Source organism: Saimiri boliviensis, chromosome 6 (assembly GCF_048565385.1).
Source record: "Saimiri boliviensis isolate mSaiBol1 chromosome 6, mSaiBol1.pri, whole genome shotgun sequence".
NCBI lineage: Eukaryota > Metazoa > Chordata > Mammalia > Primates > Cebidae > Saimiri > Saimiri boliviensis.
In genome coordinates this window covers 95,157,736-95,172,393 of record NC_133454.1, presented here as the reverse complement: position 1 = coordinate 95,172,393, position 14,658 = coordinate 95,157,736, and the positions used below count along the sequence as shown (strand labels likewise).

Genomic DNA, 14,658 nt, shown 5'->3' with positions numbered 1-14,658 from the left:
TCCCACAGGGGAAGATAAAATTACCTTTACTAACTTACTGACTCTCCTATGTAATCACTAGTAAATTAGCTTCCAAATTCAGCAACCCTAGAAACTGTGAATTAATGCTAACAGTCAGCAGAGAAAAAGCCAAGAATATTAACTTAAGTATCAATGCTTGGGGAAGAAGGAAGGCTTTACTCTCATCTGCCTCCATTTTGTTAAGAATATATGCGAGGAAACCAATCGTGCATTACAATCCATCTTTCTGGATAAAAGAGCTTGCATTACAGCTGGGGGTGATTTGACGTCCCCTTGGTTCTATGACCTTACTTTTTTTATAGAGAAAGAAGACTCTGAGGTTCAATGATTTTCGGCTTGAACTTGAAACTAAATTCAGGTTGCCTGCTTTTCTACTATGCAAACATAGTAGAAATGTTTGCATACAGACACACACACATACAGACACACACACACGTAAATACCGTGTTTATCATTGAGCCCAGAATTGAGAAATGACTTACAGAAAGCACATAATGAATAAATGGCAGTCAGAACTAGGGCCCAATTGCATTCCAGGTCTAAGAGAAGGATGATGTCAGGAAGTGACAGATATACTTGATTGAGGGGTTCATCTGGTCTGCTTTTGTTCCACAGGCTGCCCTCAGCATTCATGGCATGTGCGGGGGACCAATGCTGGGTTTATTCTCCCTGGGAATCTTGTTCCCTTTTGTGAACTGGAAGGTAAGGATCCCACAGCCTTCTTCACAATTCCCAGCCAAAACTGGGCCCAGCCATTTTCTTTCTTGTCTCACCCCTGTTTGGAAAACTATTTGTCCTTTCCAGGGAAGGAATCCACAGTAGAATTAAACAGAGCTTTTAGCCTACCTATCTCTGACTTCAGTGACGTCTTTCTGGGAATAGAAATGAAAAAAGGAAAGAGATAGTCATGAACTAGGATATATCCTGACATCAAAGCTTACTCTTTAAGGTTAAATTAAGTCTTCTCCAAATTAAGGTGCCACAACATTAACTGTAAAATAGATATGGAATTCAAGAATAGTTTTGTTGAAATGCAATTTTGAAAATTCATATTTATAAATGTGAAATTCATTGTTTTCTGTGTATAGCTACCTAGATTTATAACTAACTTTATTAAATCAATTAATTTATGTAAGGGAGGAGGGACAAACTTGGGTTCTGATGGCTGGATCTTCATTTTGCTGCTCTGGCAAACGACTTATTTGGAGAAACAGTATAACCATACTTTTTAAAATATTTCAAATAGCAGAATTTTCTCAATCTAGCAAAATTGCCATTTTTCACTTACTGCCATGTGCATGCACACTTACATACATGTATTTCAAGAAAGTTTTTAGATTCCAGAAAGCTTAACTTTACACTTATTTATGTATATGCTATAGGGTATTCCATAAAGTCTCTGTCATATAGTATACCTGATTAGGTCTCTGTGGCTACCTGACGCCTATTGACCTCTCTTCTAGATAAATCTTGTGGGGCCAGATGAAGAGATTGACTGACAGCAAACATTCTGGTATTTGCAGCACTTTGCAAGCAGTCTTAATCACTTGTCTGATATTGGGGTTGACAAGAATATTGTTTCTTTGGGGAAATAATGTGAGAAAAGACAATATCCTAGCCACAAAAAGTAGGAGCTAGCTATATAAGATCTTGGCGCACTGTAAACATTAATTTATTATCTATGTTAATAGTTTTTTCTATTTGATCAGGAAAATCACATTGACTTCTCTTATTGAAATCACCTTGTCATTTTTGGGCAATCACTGGGGACTTCGTTTACCCTCCATCAGCCTCTAAGACATATCCTCTGCCTAGATATGTACTAAAGTATAGTAAATATTATAAATTTTTGTTACCTCTCCCCTCATCAATGGTCATGGCTGATCCTACTAAGCAAGCATGGCTCTCCTTGCCACAGAATGTGGCTACAACCTCAGAATCTGTCTTAACATGGCTCTCCAGCTAGCTATTACAGGTCAACCAGGGTTAGCCCTCCAGTTGAAATCCATTTGCCCTTTACTGGTAGGCCAGGGGCAAGCAAAAGATATGCATCAAGCCAAATCTAGCTGCCCGCTTGTGTTTGGTATGGCTTTCAAGCTAAAAGTAGTTTTGACATTTTTAAATGGTTGGAAAAAATGTCAAAAGAATAATATTTCTGGCACATGAATATTATATCAAATACTAATTTCAGTGCCCATAAATAAAGTTTTACTAAAACACAGCCAGGCTCTTCTGTTTGGACATTGTCTATGGTTGCTTACATGCTATAAGATAAGACCCAATAGTTGTGACAGATACCACATGACTCAGAAAACCTAAAATATGTATTGTCTGGCTTTTATATTAGAAATGTGCAGACCACTAGTTTAGACCAAAGCACAAGTATTCAAATCACACACATTGATTTAGTTTCTTCAAACAATAATGGAGAAAGCATTCTGGAACTCTTACCGAGGTCTCTTTTGTTTTTTCTGAACAACTAGAGAAGCCAACAGGTGTGTTTTCTCTGATTGAGAAGGCTCAGCTACCTAGCAGTGACCAGAGCATCAGATGATATTTTCTAGTGGTCCTAATCTCTGCTAGATTGCTCTGCCTCCTCTACAAGAGAAACTGCTCTTTGACTTTTCACCATTTATTAAGAAATATAAACCTTAAATGACAAGACTATTAAATGCACTTGCTAGTATTCAGACTCAAACAAAAAAAAATATCCAAACTAGGGCGTCAGGGTACTCAATCAGAGTTCTTGGGAAGAAAGATAGGAGTAATAATTTCTGTATAAAAGCTGTCAATAACCAAAATGACTGCATCATCTCCAATATCTGAAGTTTTCCTTAACCTCTGAAAGTATTCCAATGAGAAATGAGGTTTCAGCAGCTTTTTAAGTAGTAAGAGAAAGAAACCCTAAGGAGAAAAAAATTATTACTAGAAATCTAATGATCACTATGAAATTATCTAGTGTCTTCAATTAAAGAACAAAATAGTCCTTAATAAACCTGCATTATGGGGGTTGAGGTGAAGGCAGTTTGAGTAGACTGTTTCCAAAACATGTAGCCAAGATTTGAGATGGACAGCCAGGATCTCTAAGGCATAGAACGCTTCATCTCATTATTCTTTTAAAAGACATCTTTGTCAAATTTCCCATTAACTTTTTTCTTTTTCATCCAGGGTGCACTAGGAGGTCTTCTTACTGGAATCACCCTGTCATTTTGGGTGGCCATTGGGGCTTTCATCTACCCTGCACCAGCCTCTAAGACATGGCCTTTGCCTCTATCAACAGACCAATGCATCAAATCAAATGTGACAGCAACAGGGCCTCCAGTACTATCCAGCAGGTATGCTGATTTTTAAGACGGCACTAAGTCCCAGAGAGTGCATCACCCAGTAAGAGGGAGGTGCACTCTTCAGAGATAAGTCTGATGATACATATGTTGCTCTCTTATGAGACTCACTCTGGGAAGTGCCCAGCATTGAAGAGTGCCATGCAGGGCTGCAGCTTTCTGCAGATGTCCATTCCTCTGTATTCAGACATACAAAAACGAATTTGGTGAAAGAGTTCATTGGAGATATGAGTACAAAACACAAAAAACACTGGAGGGTTGAAAGACAGGTGACTGAGTATGAGGAACATAATGTCCTCAAAAGAATAAAACTGAGATGAAGAAGTATTTGAGCAATGAGGATAATGCTTACGGTCTTGCTGAGTTAGGAGCACTGCTGTGAACCTATGGGTTCTAAACCATGCAATATGGACACAGGGTTTAACAAAAGATTTCCCTTTCTACTTCTGAGTGGGGTAGGTGACAAAAATATCAAAATACATCAAATAGTATGGTGTAGAGAGAAGACTGTGGACTTTGAAATCTGAAATACCTGGGTTTGGATTTTGGTTTTACCATTTATTCCCTCTGTATCTTTGGACAAGTTAGTAAGTTGTAACTTCTGAGCCCTTGACTGAAAGAATGAGGGTATTAGCACCTACTATGCTTCATTTTTGAATCAAATGAGATAAGATTACATATATTTAGCAAGTAGCACTATACATGACTTTAATAAATGTTCATTCTCACATTCTAATTGCATGTAAGAGCCAGTCTGGAAATATAGGATTTGTGGTTTTTGTGTATCCAGAGAAGTACCTCATTTTTATTAGTCCCTTTCTGATTATCACCAATACCTCCCTGTACTGGCTCATTCCCTCTGAGTCCAGCCTTCTCAAACTGGCCAGATAAAATGGTGAATTACATTTATGAAAATATCTCTCAGCCCGGCATATCTTCTCCTCTCCATTGTCTTTGTCAATTTTGAGACTAGTCTTGTCTTCACAAAGTCCAGAAAAGTGAAATGATCTTATATGTATTATTTAATTACTCCATTTTTCTATCTTCTCTTCTTTTCTAATACAATCCATTCTATCCAAGCAGTCACTAGATTTATTTTTTCTGAAGCACTTTCCTGAACTCATTACTACCACATGGTGATGACTTCAATGATTCGTGTGCTTGTGGAATAAAATATAGCCTTTTTATCCTGGTGCTAAATATCTGACAAAATTAAAACCTTCCTGTGGTTTTAATGTTTATTAATGTTATTAACTATTCTTTTCCTTCTACTCTGAATTCTGTTCCTTCTCTTCTACCTTATGCCGATCCCACTCTTTCCTACATTTGACTCCTTAATCAAGCTATTCTCTTTATAGGAATGTCCTTGTGTTCATTTCTACTCTCCTAAAATCTGTTTATCTTTCAAGAACCATAGTAGTGTCCCTCATTGTTCTATAAAATTCATTTTGACTTAGATTCCAAATGGGCACTCCGTTATCTTGCTTCCATTTGCCTTTGAGTTTTATTTTCTTTCCATAAATTTTATATCAAATAACTTAAACCTATCTATAGTTCCCCATAAACCATGTTGATTCTTCTCTCTTGCATATATTTACTGTATTCTCTTCTTGGAATGCTAATTACTGGCCCTGAGTACCCTCTTTGCTTGATTAACTAGTAATTATTCTCTCAAAATGAGATATCATCTCACACATTAGTCTGAATTTGATACTTTCTCTGAAGGCTACTAAAATCTTTAATACCTCTTCTACTCAGGCAAACCAATACATTTTGTGGTTGTCTGTTAGCTCCTATATGTAGACTGTAGCTTTCTCATCTTTATGTCACTAATGCTTGTCACAATTCCTGGCACTAAATCTGGGCTTAATAAATGTCTGAAGAGTAAATAATACAAATGGAATGAAAGACACAATCCTCATTGTAATACTATAACTCAGTAAATATATTGTTATATTTGTAATTCAAGGATGAATTGGATAGATTGGAATACAAAACATATCTTCTCTACATATAATTTTTTAAATGACAAAAAGTTATGCTTTAGGCTTTTGAGATGCCAGGCCCTAAAATGAATCCTGAGCAGTCCTCTACATTACTGTGGGTCTTTGGAATGCACGGAATTGGTGACATGTACTGTTCTCCACAGACCTGCAATAGCTGATACCTGGTACTCGATCTCCTACCTTTACTACAGTGCAGTGGGATGCCTAGGATGCATTGCTGCTGGAGTAATCATCAGCCTCATTACAGGTTGGTTATAATTCCTCACTTTGGGACTAAAGAAAACATGGGTTAGTGCATGCACTGTTGGACTGGCTGGCTGTCTTACTGGTTTGAATTCAAGTTTCCCGCAAAAACCCTTCTTCCCAGAGAGATATCTACTCTCTCCAAGTTGACATACAAAAGCAATTCCCTTCATTATTGTATATCTAATTATTAATATATAAAACATATATTCAAATATTTCCCGTATATTATTTTTTAAAAAAGATGTCTTGACACGTGCCCCTCAGAGGCTAGGGTATGAAAAATCCTCTGTAATGTAACAAACATCAAGTAAGTTTAAACATTCCAAGTGGTTCTTTTCCCTTTATCGCAGTAAGAGACAAAGATTTTGTCATCAACATCTTATTATCTCATGGAGTCTGCCTTTGCTAACGTACTGGAAAAGCAAAGGAAAGCCTTACTGTTGTTTTTGCCTATGTTGTCCCAAAGGAGGCTGCTCCTCTAGAGTCATGGAGTTCTCTGCAGTGAGCAGCTTTACTGTAAGCCATTTTTAGCAACTGTGTCTACCATCCATACTTGCCCTTTTAATGGATTAATGTCCTTTTTGTGTCAAAGCTCATGAGGGGTTGGTAGTGGTGGTGAGAGTGTGGGAGGGAATGGGGTGGAATAAGTTCATTGTACTCTTATCCCTCCACCTCCTTGGAGTATATATTCTAGCTAAAAAATTTTAAGGTATTCTACTTTTCCAGAACTATTATATACCAATGAGCAATCACCAACGTTCTTACTCAACACAAAACCTGAATGGCAACATTTTTGATGATTGTATATGAGAAATGTTATATGCAAGCTCCAATGACCTATTGTTCTGGGTATGATGTCACTAGCCATTCACTGAAATTTAAGAAGATCTTGGCTATGATAAAGAATAGACTATAAATCTTGTAAACCCAGTCTTTCACATAGTAACAACTCTCTAAATATCTTTATGTAAGTGGTTTCAGATGAAAGATTGTTTATTAATTTTGTTTAGATTTTGCCTTAGTATCCTGACATCTGTGGCTTCTTGATGCTTAGTGAGATATACCTAGACATTCAGTTTAGTGGTCAGTCACCACTCAGAAGACAGTCAAGGTTTCAGCTACCTGAACATTTCCTTCTAAAGCAGGAAATATGTACACGTGAAATCTGGTAGTTTGCCAGTCTATATTTTCCATGTGTGTACCATAATTAGCATGCTTTTAGGTTAGTGCAGCAGCACTTATATTAAATTTGATTGAAAACTCTTTGACATTTTCAGGATGAACAGTTCTTCTGATATCAATCCCTATGTTTTCTTTTTCTCCAAATTAGCCAGGTCTTAGTGAAATGCCCTCAACACCAGAGGGTACACTCTACCAAAGTCTAATTATACCTTCAAACATTTGGGAGAATTTTTGATGTTCTTGCCTCCTGATGCCAGTCTTCCAAATGAGGCCTTAGTACTAATCTGATACCCTCAGGTGTGCTCACTTAGGGGCTTTAACAAACCTTCTGTAATACCTACTGAATCTTTTGAAGTCTTACAGTGTTTAAATGTAGAATAGGGTCAGTAAGGAAGGACAAGGGCCTTTTGTGGGCCTGTTCTCCTTGTGTCATATTTTATCTTGGTCTCATTTGGTCTTAATAGGTGATGTCTTCAATTATGCTTCTTCCAGATAAAATACGGCACCTCAAAGATATGCTATGTATGTTACTCATACATGCTGACACATATAATTATGTCTATGTGGATTAGCAACTCCAGAAAGTTTACATCATTGATCATTTTTTGCCTCAGCTTCTGAAAGGAGTTCTTGGCCCAAGATAAACTTTAAATTCTTCATTTTTACTGATAAAATTCTGCTTGGTGGCTGAAAGTTATTTTTTTTTAAATTTTTCCTTTTTAGACATGTGGAATGAAAATACTATTTCCTAAATCAAATATACGTTGATTTATCAAATGACCAAAAGATCCCATTAGCAGGACAGTATGTATAGATTATTGCTACTCTGTTTTTCAGTGTATAGTAGTTCATAGTTATCTGAATCTTACTATATTTTTCTCATTTACCATAAAGCTGCATGTCTCAGATATAAAGTCTTTAGTTATCAGTCTATTATTTTATATTTTAGATTTCATACACTAAGGTTAAATCTGGCCTACTACCTGTTTATTTTATTTTATTTTATTTTATTTTGACTTTTCTATAAACAAAGCTTGCCCATTTATTTGCTCTTGACTATGGTTGTTTTCACTCTACAAAGGCAGAGTTGAATAGTGACAACAAAAATCTTTGGCCAGCAACACCTAAAATATTTACTATATATCTCTTAACATAAAAGAAATTTAGTGTTTGAATTAGACCATTCATGTCATCAGAGAAATTTACTGCACTACTTTACAAATTGTAAGGAATTGTGTAGCTCTATGTAATGATGTGATACAGTGCACTTGTATTCTAGCTTTCAGTTTGCTGTGGTGAAATCTGATACCATTCTAATTTCTGATTCTTGGATGTAATCTACCTTATTTCAGTCTCTCTCTCTTCTTTGTAACACATACACATACATACACAGTCATGCCATTCTTTCTGTTGAAACTTTATAGACCGTCTCTTTTTTCCTAGGTTTCTGAAATTTTATGTCCTTTCCATTCCTAATCTGGCTTTCCTGACTTTCAGCTTAAACCTATATCTTATACTCAGGACTTCTGCTGAGAGTTTTGGGGCTTGTGCCCAATAGAGGGACCATGTAGGAAATTGATTTTAGGTCGCACTCTGCTCATGGAGTCAGTACCCTGGCATAGAGTTGCTTCGGCCCAGAGGAAAGAGAACTTTTCTCCAACCCACCACAAGTTACTATATACCTAGTGACATTTCCTTTGCAAGCATGAACTTTCTTTTTCCTTAGGAAAAACCCACTTGTCCACAGGAAATGATCTCATCCCCTTTGACCTTCTCTTTTCTTACATAATATGTTCACAGTGCTGTAGTTTCTTGATGAACTTGGTTTCAACCAATTTTCTCAAAAGCTACTGATGCCCAATCCCCAAGGTCTTGCTATGAAAGAGATGATAAATCCACAATTAAAGGCAAATACAGAGATTCTGATTTGAGAATTTGAGTTTCATTTTCATTTTTAACTTTCCTACCTGTGAGAATTATAGCCCTATACTTTATTTTACCATCTACTATCTCCAAAAGGCAATATTATCTTTTCCTAGAAGGAAACAGATCTAAATCCAAATGAGAGTCCTGTCCTTCTTAGCAAATCTCAGGACCTGCTCTTAAGTGACAATAGATCTACATTATTTGTTGGAGTGTTTGATACAATTTTGGTTCATTCAGAGACAAAACTCTTCTCTGTTTGAAACCTTTGAAATGGCTTTGTCCCAAATTAAATTCTTCTGATTCAGAGTTGCCCTTGGATAGGACTCTGAGGTTTTTCAACTCCTCTGTCACTCACACATACACACGTTAAGGCAAATGGAGGGTTACAGACTCTCAGATCATGTATGTTTAACTAAACATCTGCTTCATCATTTATCAGCTAGCAGAAAAGTTTATCGTTTTCTCATCCATGAAATGAGAATAACAATGCCTACCTATTTATAGGGATTAGTGATAATTTGTGTAAAATGTGCTCAGTATGTATAATACACTCAGTAATTGATAAATATTATTATTGACACTAGTAAAATTCTATGTGGTCAAATGTCTTTTGATGGGGTGACGTAATCCTAGGGAATACATTATTTAAAACTCAAATTCAGAATTTAAAAAATCTGTAGTTTTGACCAGGCACAATGGCTCATGCCTGTAATCCCAGCACCTTGGGAGGTTGAGGCAGGCAGATCACCAGAGGTCAGGAGTTCTAGGCCAACCTGGCCAACACGGTAAAACCCATCTCTACTGAAAATACGAACAATTAGCCAGCTGTGGTAGCACATGCCTGTAGTTCCAGCTACTCCAGAGGCCGAGGCAGCAGAATCACTTGAACCCGGAAGGTGGAAGTTGCAGTGAGCCAAGATCATGCCACTGCATTCCAGCCTGGGCAACAGAGTGAGACTTTGTCTCAACCAACTAACCAACCAAACATCCCCTTTTGTGTGTGTGTGTGTGTCTCAAGAAAACAATTTGAGAAAAAGTTTGTGGATTGGCATAGTATCTGGCACTTAAAAGGAATTTTATCAATGGTATAACCACGAATCCACTCCCCCTCTAGGGATTTTTACACTACACTAACTATGGGACTAATAACTTTAATTGAATAAGATTGGGTATTAGTAAATAGTCTTAATGACTTACAAATTTGCTTAAGTTCTGGGAGAAGCAAAATCATTGGCCTTTACATGTTGGTTTGAATATCAATTAGATTCTTGTTCCACAGCAGGATTTGAAGAAATAGGACGTTGAACAAGTATGCTTCAAGGAAAAGAAACGGAGATGTGAGGCATGAGGAGGTGTGAGGAATGTTTAAAGTAGCTGGGAGGAACATGAGAGTATTGCTTATTCAGGAGGTTAGGGTGAAACAAAAGAAGGAACAATAAAAATACTCTTTCTAATTTTATAAATATGGACTTAGATGATCTTAAATATTAATATGTCTGGTTTGGCCAAAAGTCAAGAGCTTTTTTTAAAGGAAGAAATTGCGTAATTACTGATAACCACTCTGCTGGCCGAAGAAGGGTACTACTAGAGTTTTCCATGACAGATATTTAAAAATAAGTAGGTTGTCTCTGTTTAACGCTACAGTCATGAGCCTATCTGACCTGACAATTTGTTGATGTTTAAAAACAAACTCCTGCCCCTTTCAGCAGCTAACCAATTTCTGTAACTTAACCACTGAGTCCTGTTTTCACCCTTATTTTAAAAAGTAATCTACTTTTCAAGTTGATAATGTTTCGATCTGTAAAGAAAGACTGGTGGCCTGCAACCATCTAATCTATTTGTTCTTTTGTTAATAGGTTACCAAAGAGGTGAGGATATTCAACCACTGTTAATTAGACCAGTTGGTAATTTATTTTGCTTTTGGTCTAAGAAGTACAAAAGACTATGCTGGTGTGGAGTTCAGCATGATAGTGTGATAGAGCAGGTGAGCTGAAGTTTGAGCTTCTGAAAATGTATATGTACTCAGAGGGATTCCTGGTTTTGTCCATTTGAACCAGCTGCAAAGATGCACTGGAAGGGGAAGGCGGTGAATGTTAGAACTTGAAAGAATTTGGTTTTCAACTTCAGAATTACCTCAGCTAATCAGCTTTTAAGTACATAAATAGGTTGATAGGTAAAAATGTCTTGGAGCTGAATTACTGGCATTGCAAGTAGTCAGTTTTCAAAGTTTCTTTTAACCCCTGTGAAGGTAAATTCTAGGAAAGGTAAATTCTAGGAAAATATCAAAGTGAATACAAAAAGAACAAATTGAAGGCACATTCTCCTGTAACAGTTCATAGCATGGACTTAAGACAGTCCTGGGATTAATCCTGGTTCCATGTCCTACATTCCTTGGGTCAATCATTTAAATCCTCAATTTCAGCTTTTTTAAAATCTGTAAACTGGGCAGGTGGTGGGGGGAATTACACAGAGCAACATGGACACAAGCATTTCTAGTTCCATGGGATATAAAGGTAAAGCAAGGTCATGGTGGGAATGTACAAGCAAAGATGTACCTAAGCAAGATGCACCTAACTCTCTAACTCCCCAGCTCTCCTTATTCCAGGAAAAAGAAGTGTGTTTAGGTCAGGCAGAACTAGAGACACTGTCCAAGTACTATTAAGGCTTCATCAGCCAAAGACCACCAGAAAGAGCCTGTAGTTAGACAAAACTGGACTTATAGGGTACTCCAGAGGAAGTGGGGAATGCCACCCTCAACAAGGGGGAGGAAGAATATGTCTTTTATAAGGTTTGGGTTCCCACTGAGGGATTCTAAAAGGGGTCTATGGGAAGTAGAAAATCACTGCAAAGCTATCTGGGGCAGCATTGGTAAGAGTGCGGTGGTCACTCAAGGGGTTGTTTTGGCATTTGGTGACTGCCAGACCCTGGGAGCAGCTGGCCTTATCAGTGTCTGTCTTCCCAGCTTGATTAAGGGCAGGAGTGGTTTGCTGTTATTGTTGTTGTGTTTTTCTTTTTAGTTTAAATTTTTACTCACTTTTAGTCCCAGATATTTTATTCTTTTAGGACTTTAGGAGATGGACTCCTAACCCACATCATGGCAAATATTTCTGAAGTGTCCAGTGTTTCTCCTCTCTAGAAAACCGCAGAATAGCATGTATATCCCCTAAAGCCGAGTTTACTACTTATGGCAGGAGGGTAGGGCACCATGTTGACAGAGAGGCTCAGAATACGAAAATAAGGTGCAGACACTTAAAGGATTCTGAGCCTAAGTGACTGAAGGTAGATCTTTCAATTCAGGGTTCTTATTGGAACTGGGAAAAACTATGATGTGAGAATTTAAAATTGGAAAACATAGTCAGGTGAGGGTCCTAAAGTCAGTTTTGATAATTAAACAGTGGCTTGACAAGCAAGGAGTTTGCTTCATTGAACAATCTATACTTTTGAGAAAAGAGCTCTTTACCCAGATGGGCAATTTATTTTACTGAGAAGGTAGCTGGTTAAGCAGACTCTTTGTATAAATGAATTTTGAGGAAATTGTAGAAGCAATAGATCAAGTTACTCATTGGTTTGCAGGCTCAGGAAGACAGAATTTCCTGGAATAAATAATAAATTAATGCAGGCAGCTTCTGTTCTCAAGGCTAAGTTGAATGGAAGGGGACATTCCTCGTGTCAGTACTGGGCTCCTTTGCCAAAAAAATAATGTTGATTGGCATCCAGGGGAATTACGTATAGGGGTCCCTGTTATTATTAAGAGGGCCTCCTATTCCCAGACAGAAAGGGGGCCATCCCTATCTGAGACACAGTTATGTCTATCCTTATAAGGTAATACTACCACCTCACAGGATGGCTGTGTTAAATGAGAGATGTATAAATTTCTTCATGCAACACAAGACATACTATAAATCCTCAATAAATTGTTCTTTTTGCTGTTATTATCATTAGAAATAGTACCTTACATGGATTGTCAAAATTATCAGTTAGAGAATGTCTTAGGACAAAGTGGTTTATGTTTCTTTTGTACTTACATACAATTTTTTGATGTTAAGGCCTAAGCAAGATTCTCTCAGGTTAATTTGGAGTGCATCAAGGCTATCTTGCTAATATGTGTCTTTCTGTTTTCCTCAGGAAAATCTTGAGAATGGCAGTAACTGGAAACAAGAGGCTGAATCTGTCTTAAAGAATGGACTGAGGGGAGAAAGCCTGGTACATGTTCCAGGCTATGATCTCAAGGATAAAAGCTACAACAATATGGCTTTCGAGATTACCCATTTCTAAGGCAATACCTGTATGAATGCACACACCCACTCATACATGCACACACACACACACACACACACACACACACACACACACACATAGACTCCACATACTTCTTGCCTATTGGTTAGCAGACATGTGTAGTTGCCATTCCTAGGAGGTAGGGATGTCCAGTGCCTATTTGTACTTATTTATAACTACATGCAAAATGACTGTTTCCCAGGACATTCCTTGAAAGACTCCAACTTTCAGAAAAAAAACCAGCTTGCTCCTTATGTCCTTGACTATTTCCTTATTAAATAAATGAGAACTGGATTTCATCACCATTCAAGAAATCAAAATCTCTTTGTTTGGTGTCATATTAAATTTCAGATTTTTCATTTTAGTCATTTTTTGACCATCAAAATATCTTGGAGTTTACAGGCAGAATGAGAAATAGGAATATGTATGTTTAATGCTTTTCTACCATGATGGATAAAATAGGAATGACATCCACCCCCGAACTCATACCTCACATGCATGTAGACATATTTTGTGCCATCCATCTCCCATCCTGTAGCTGTAATTGGCACACAACTACTATTAACATCCCTTCACTGCCACTGTTAGGTCCTTTTCCAGTCATTCCAGTCATTAGCTGTCCTGACCAAACATTAAAAAAAAAATCAGCTAAGCACAGAAGAGAAGTATGTCTGGTTAGTGGGAGAAGCTATAACTAAAAACTCTGCTCTTTTTGTGATGACCATGCAGTATTTCTTCTTCCTTTCTATCACTTTACAATGAAAAATTGCCCCAGTGCTCAAGATGTCTGGAGTCTTTTTCCAGGTCTAGGTAAAAGGAAAAGGAATGTCCCATAGAAAGTTGTTAGGATAGAATTTGGTAAAAGAATCTTGGAAATAGTGTACCTGACCACAGGAGATTTCACTAGCCATAGAGTTCTTTGGACAAAATACATTGTCCACAAGACTTGTACTCTGCTTATTCAGCTCATATGAGCAAGCTCAACTCACTTCACCAGGGTGAGGTAACAGAAGTGGAGAACTTCATAGTTGGCTTCTAGAAAATAATGATTAAAGTTCTCATGAATGAGTATATTACCAATTAAAAGATGAGTTGACAAATGAAGGAGCAGTGAAAGATTTTTTTGAAGAAGCGAAGAATTGAAATTCTGAAAAGGCAAAAGAAAGAACCACTGCATCACAGGGGCTAAGTCAGAGGACAGATAATATGAAACAAAGCTGTATCTGAGAGTCACCTATATTAGGGCAGGTGTCAGATATTTATTTTGGTGGACAGATAAGAGCAAAAGGCCTAGAAACAGTGTGTTAGCAAAGTAAGAAGAAATGGTCCAAATAGACAAGAATAAGGAGCTCCAAAGGTTGCTTTAAATATTTCTCAAAAGAGAAAGCCTTCAAAGAAGCATGCAATACAAAAAAAATTACCAATATTTATTATTAGAGAAGATAGAAAAACAGACAAATCAGTGGAGGAATTCAAACAGACAAACTGAAGCTTATCAACCAGAGCCCAATCCTTGCCTTCTCTCCCGCCACTCAAGTAGAAAAGGAGAATGGAGAAAGAGAAAGCAGGTACTGAGCTGCAGTTAAGAAGAGAGACGAGAAAAAATACATTTGGAAAAAGAGGCTAAGGGTCAAAAAAGGACACATTTGGAAAAATAT

The 14,658-nt window shown here is 37.4% G+C and overlaps 1 protein-coding gene across 3 annotated transcripts in view; it reads left to right on the top strand.

Annotated features, from left to right (window-relative positions):
• SLC5A12 (solute carrier family 5 member 12) overlaps positions 1-13,050 on the top strand; it is a 59,878-nt gene extending 46,828 nt beyond the window's left edge. For all 3 annotated transcript variants that reach the window (XM_074401254.1, XM_074401253.1, XM_003919930.4), the window contains 5 exons: positions 637-723; positions 3,190-3,356; positions 5,512-5,615; positions 10,579-10,706; positions 12,848-13,050. In XM_074401254.1, coding sequence (XP_074257355.1) covers positions 637-723; positions 3,190-3,356; positions 5,512-5,615; positions 10,579-10,706; positions 12,848-12,997 — 636 coding nt within the window. In that variant the 3' untranslated portion in view covers positions 12,998-13,050. The remainder of the gene's footprint in view (positions 1-636; positions 724-3,189; positions 3,357-5,511; positions 5,616-10,578; positions 10,707-12,847) is intronic.
• Positions 13,051-14,658: the final 1,608 nt, after the last annotated feature.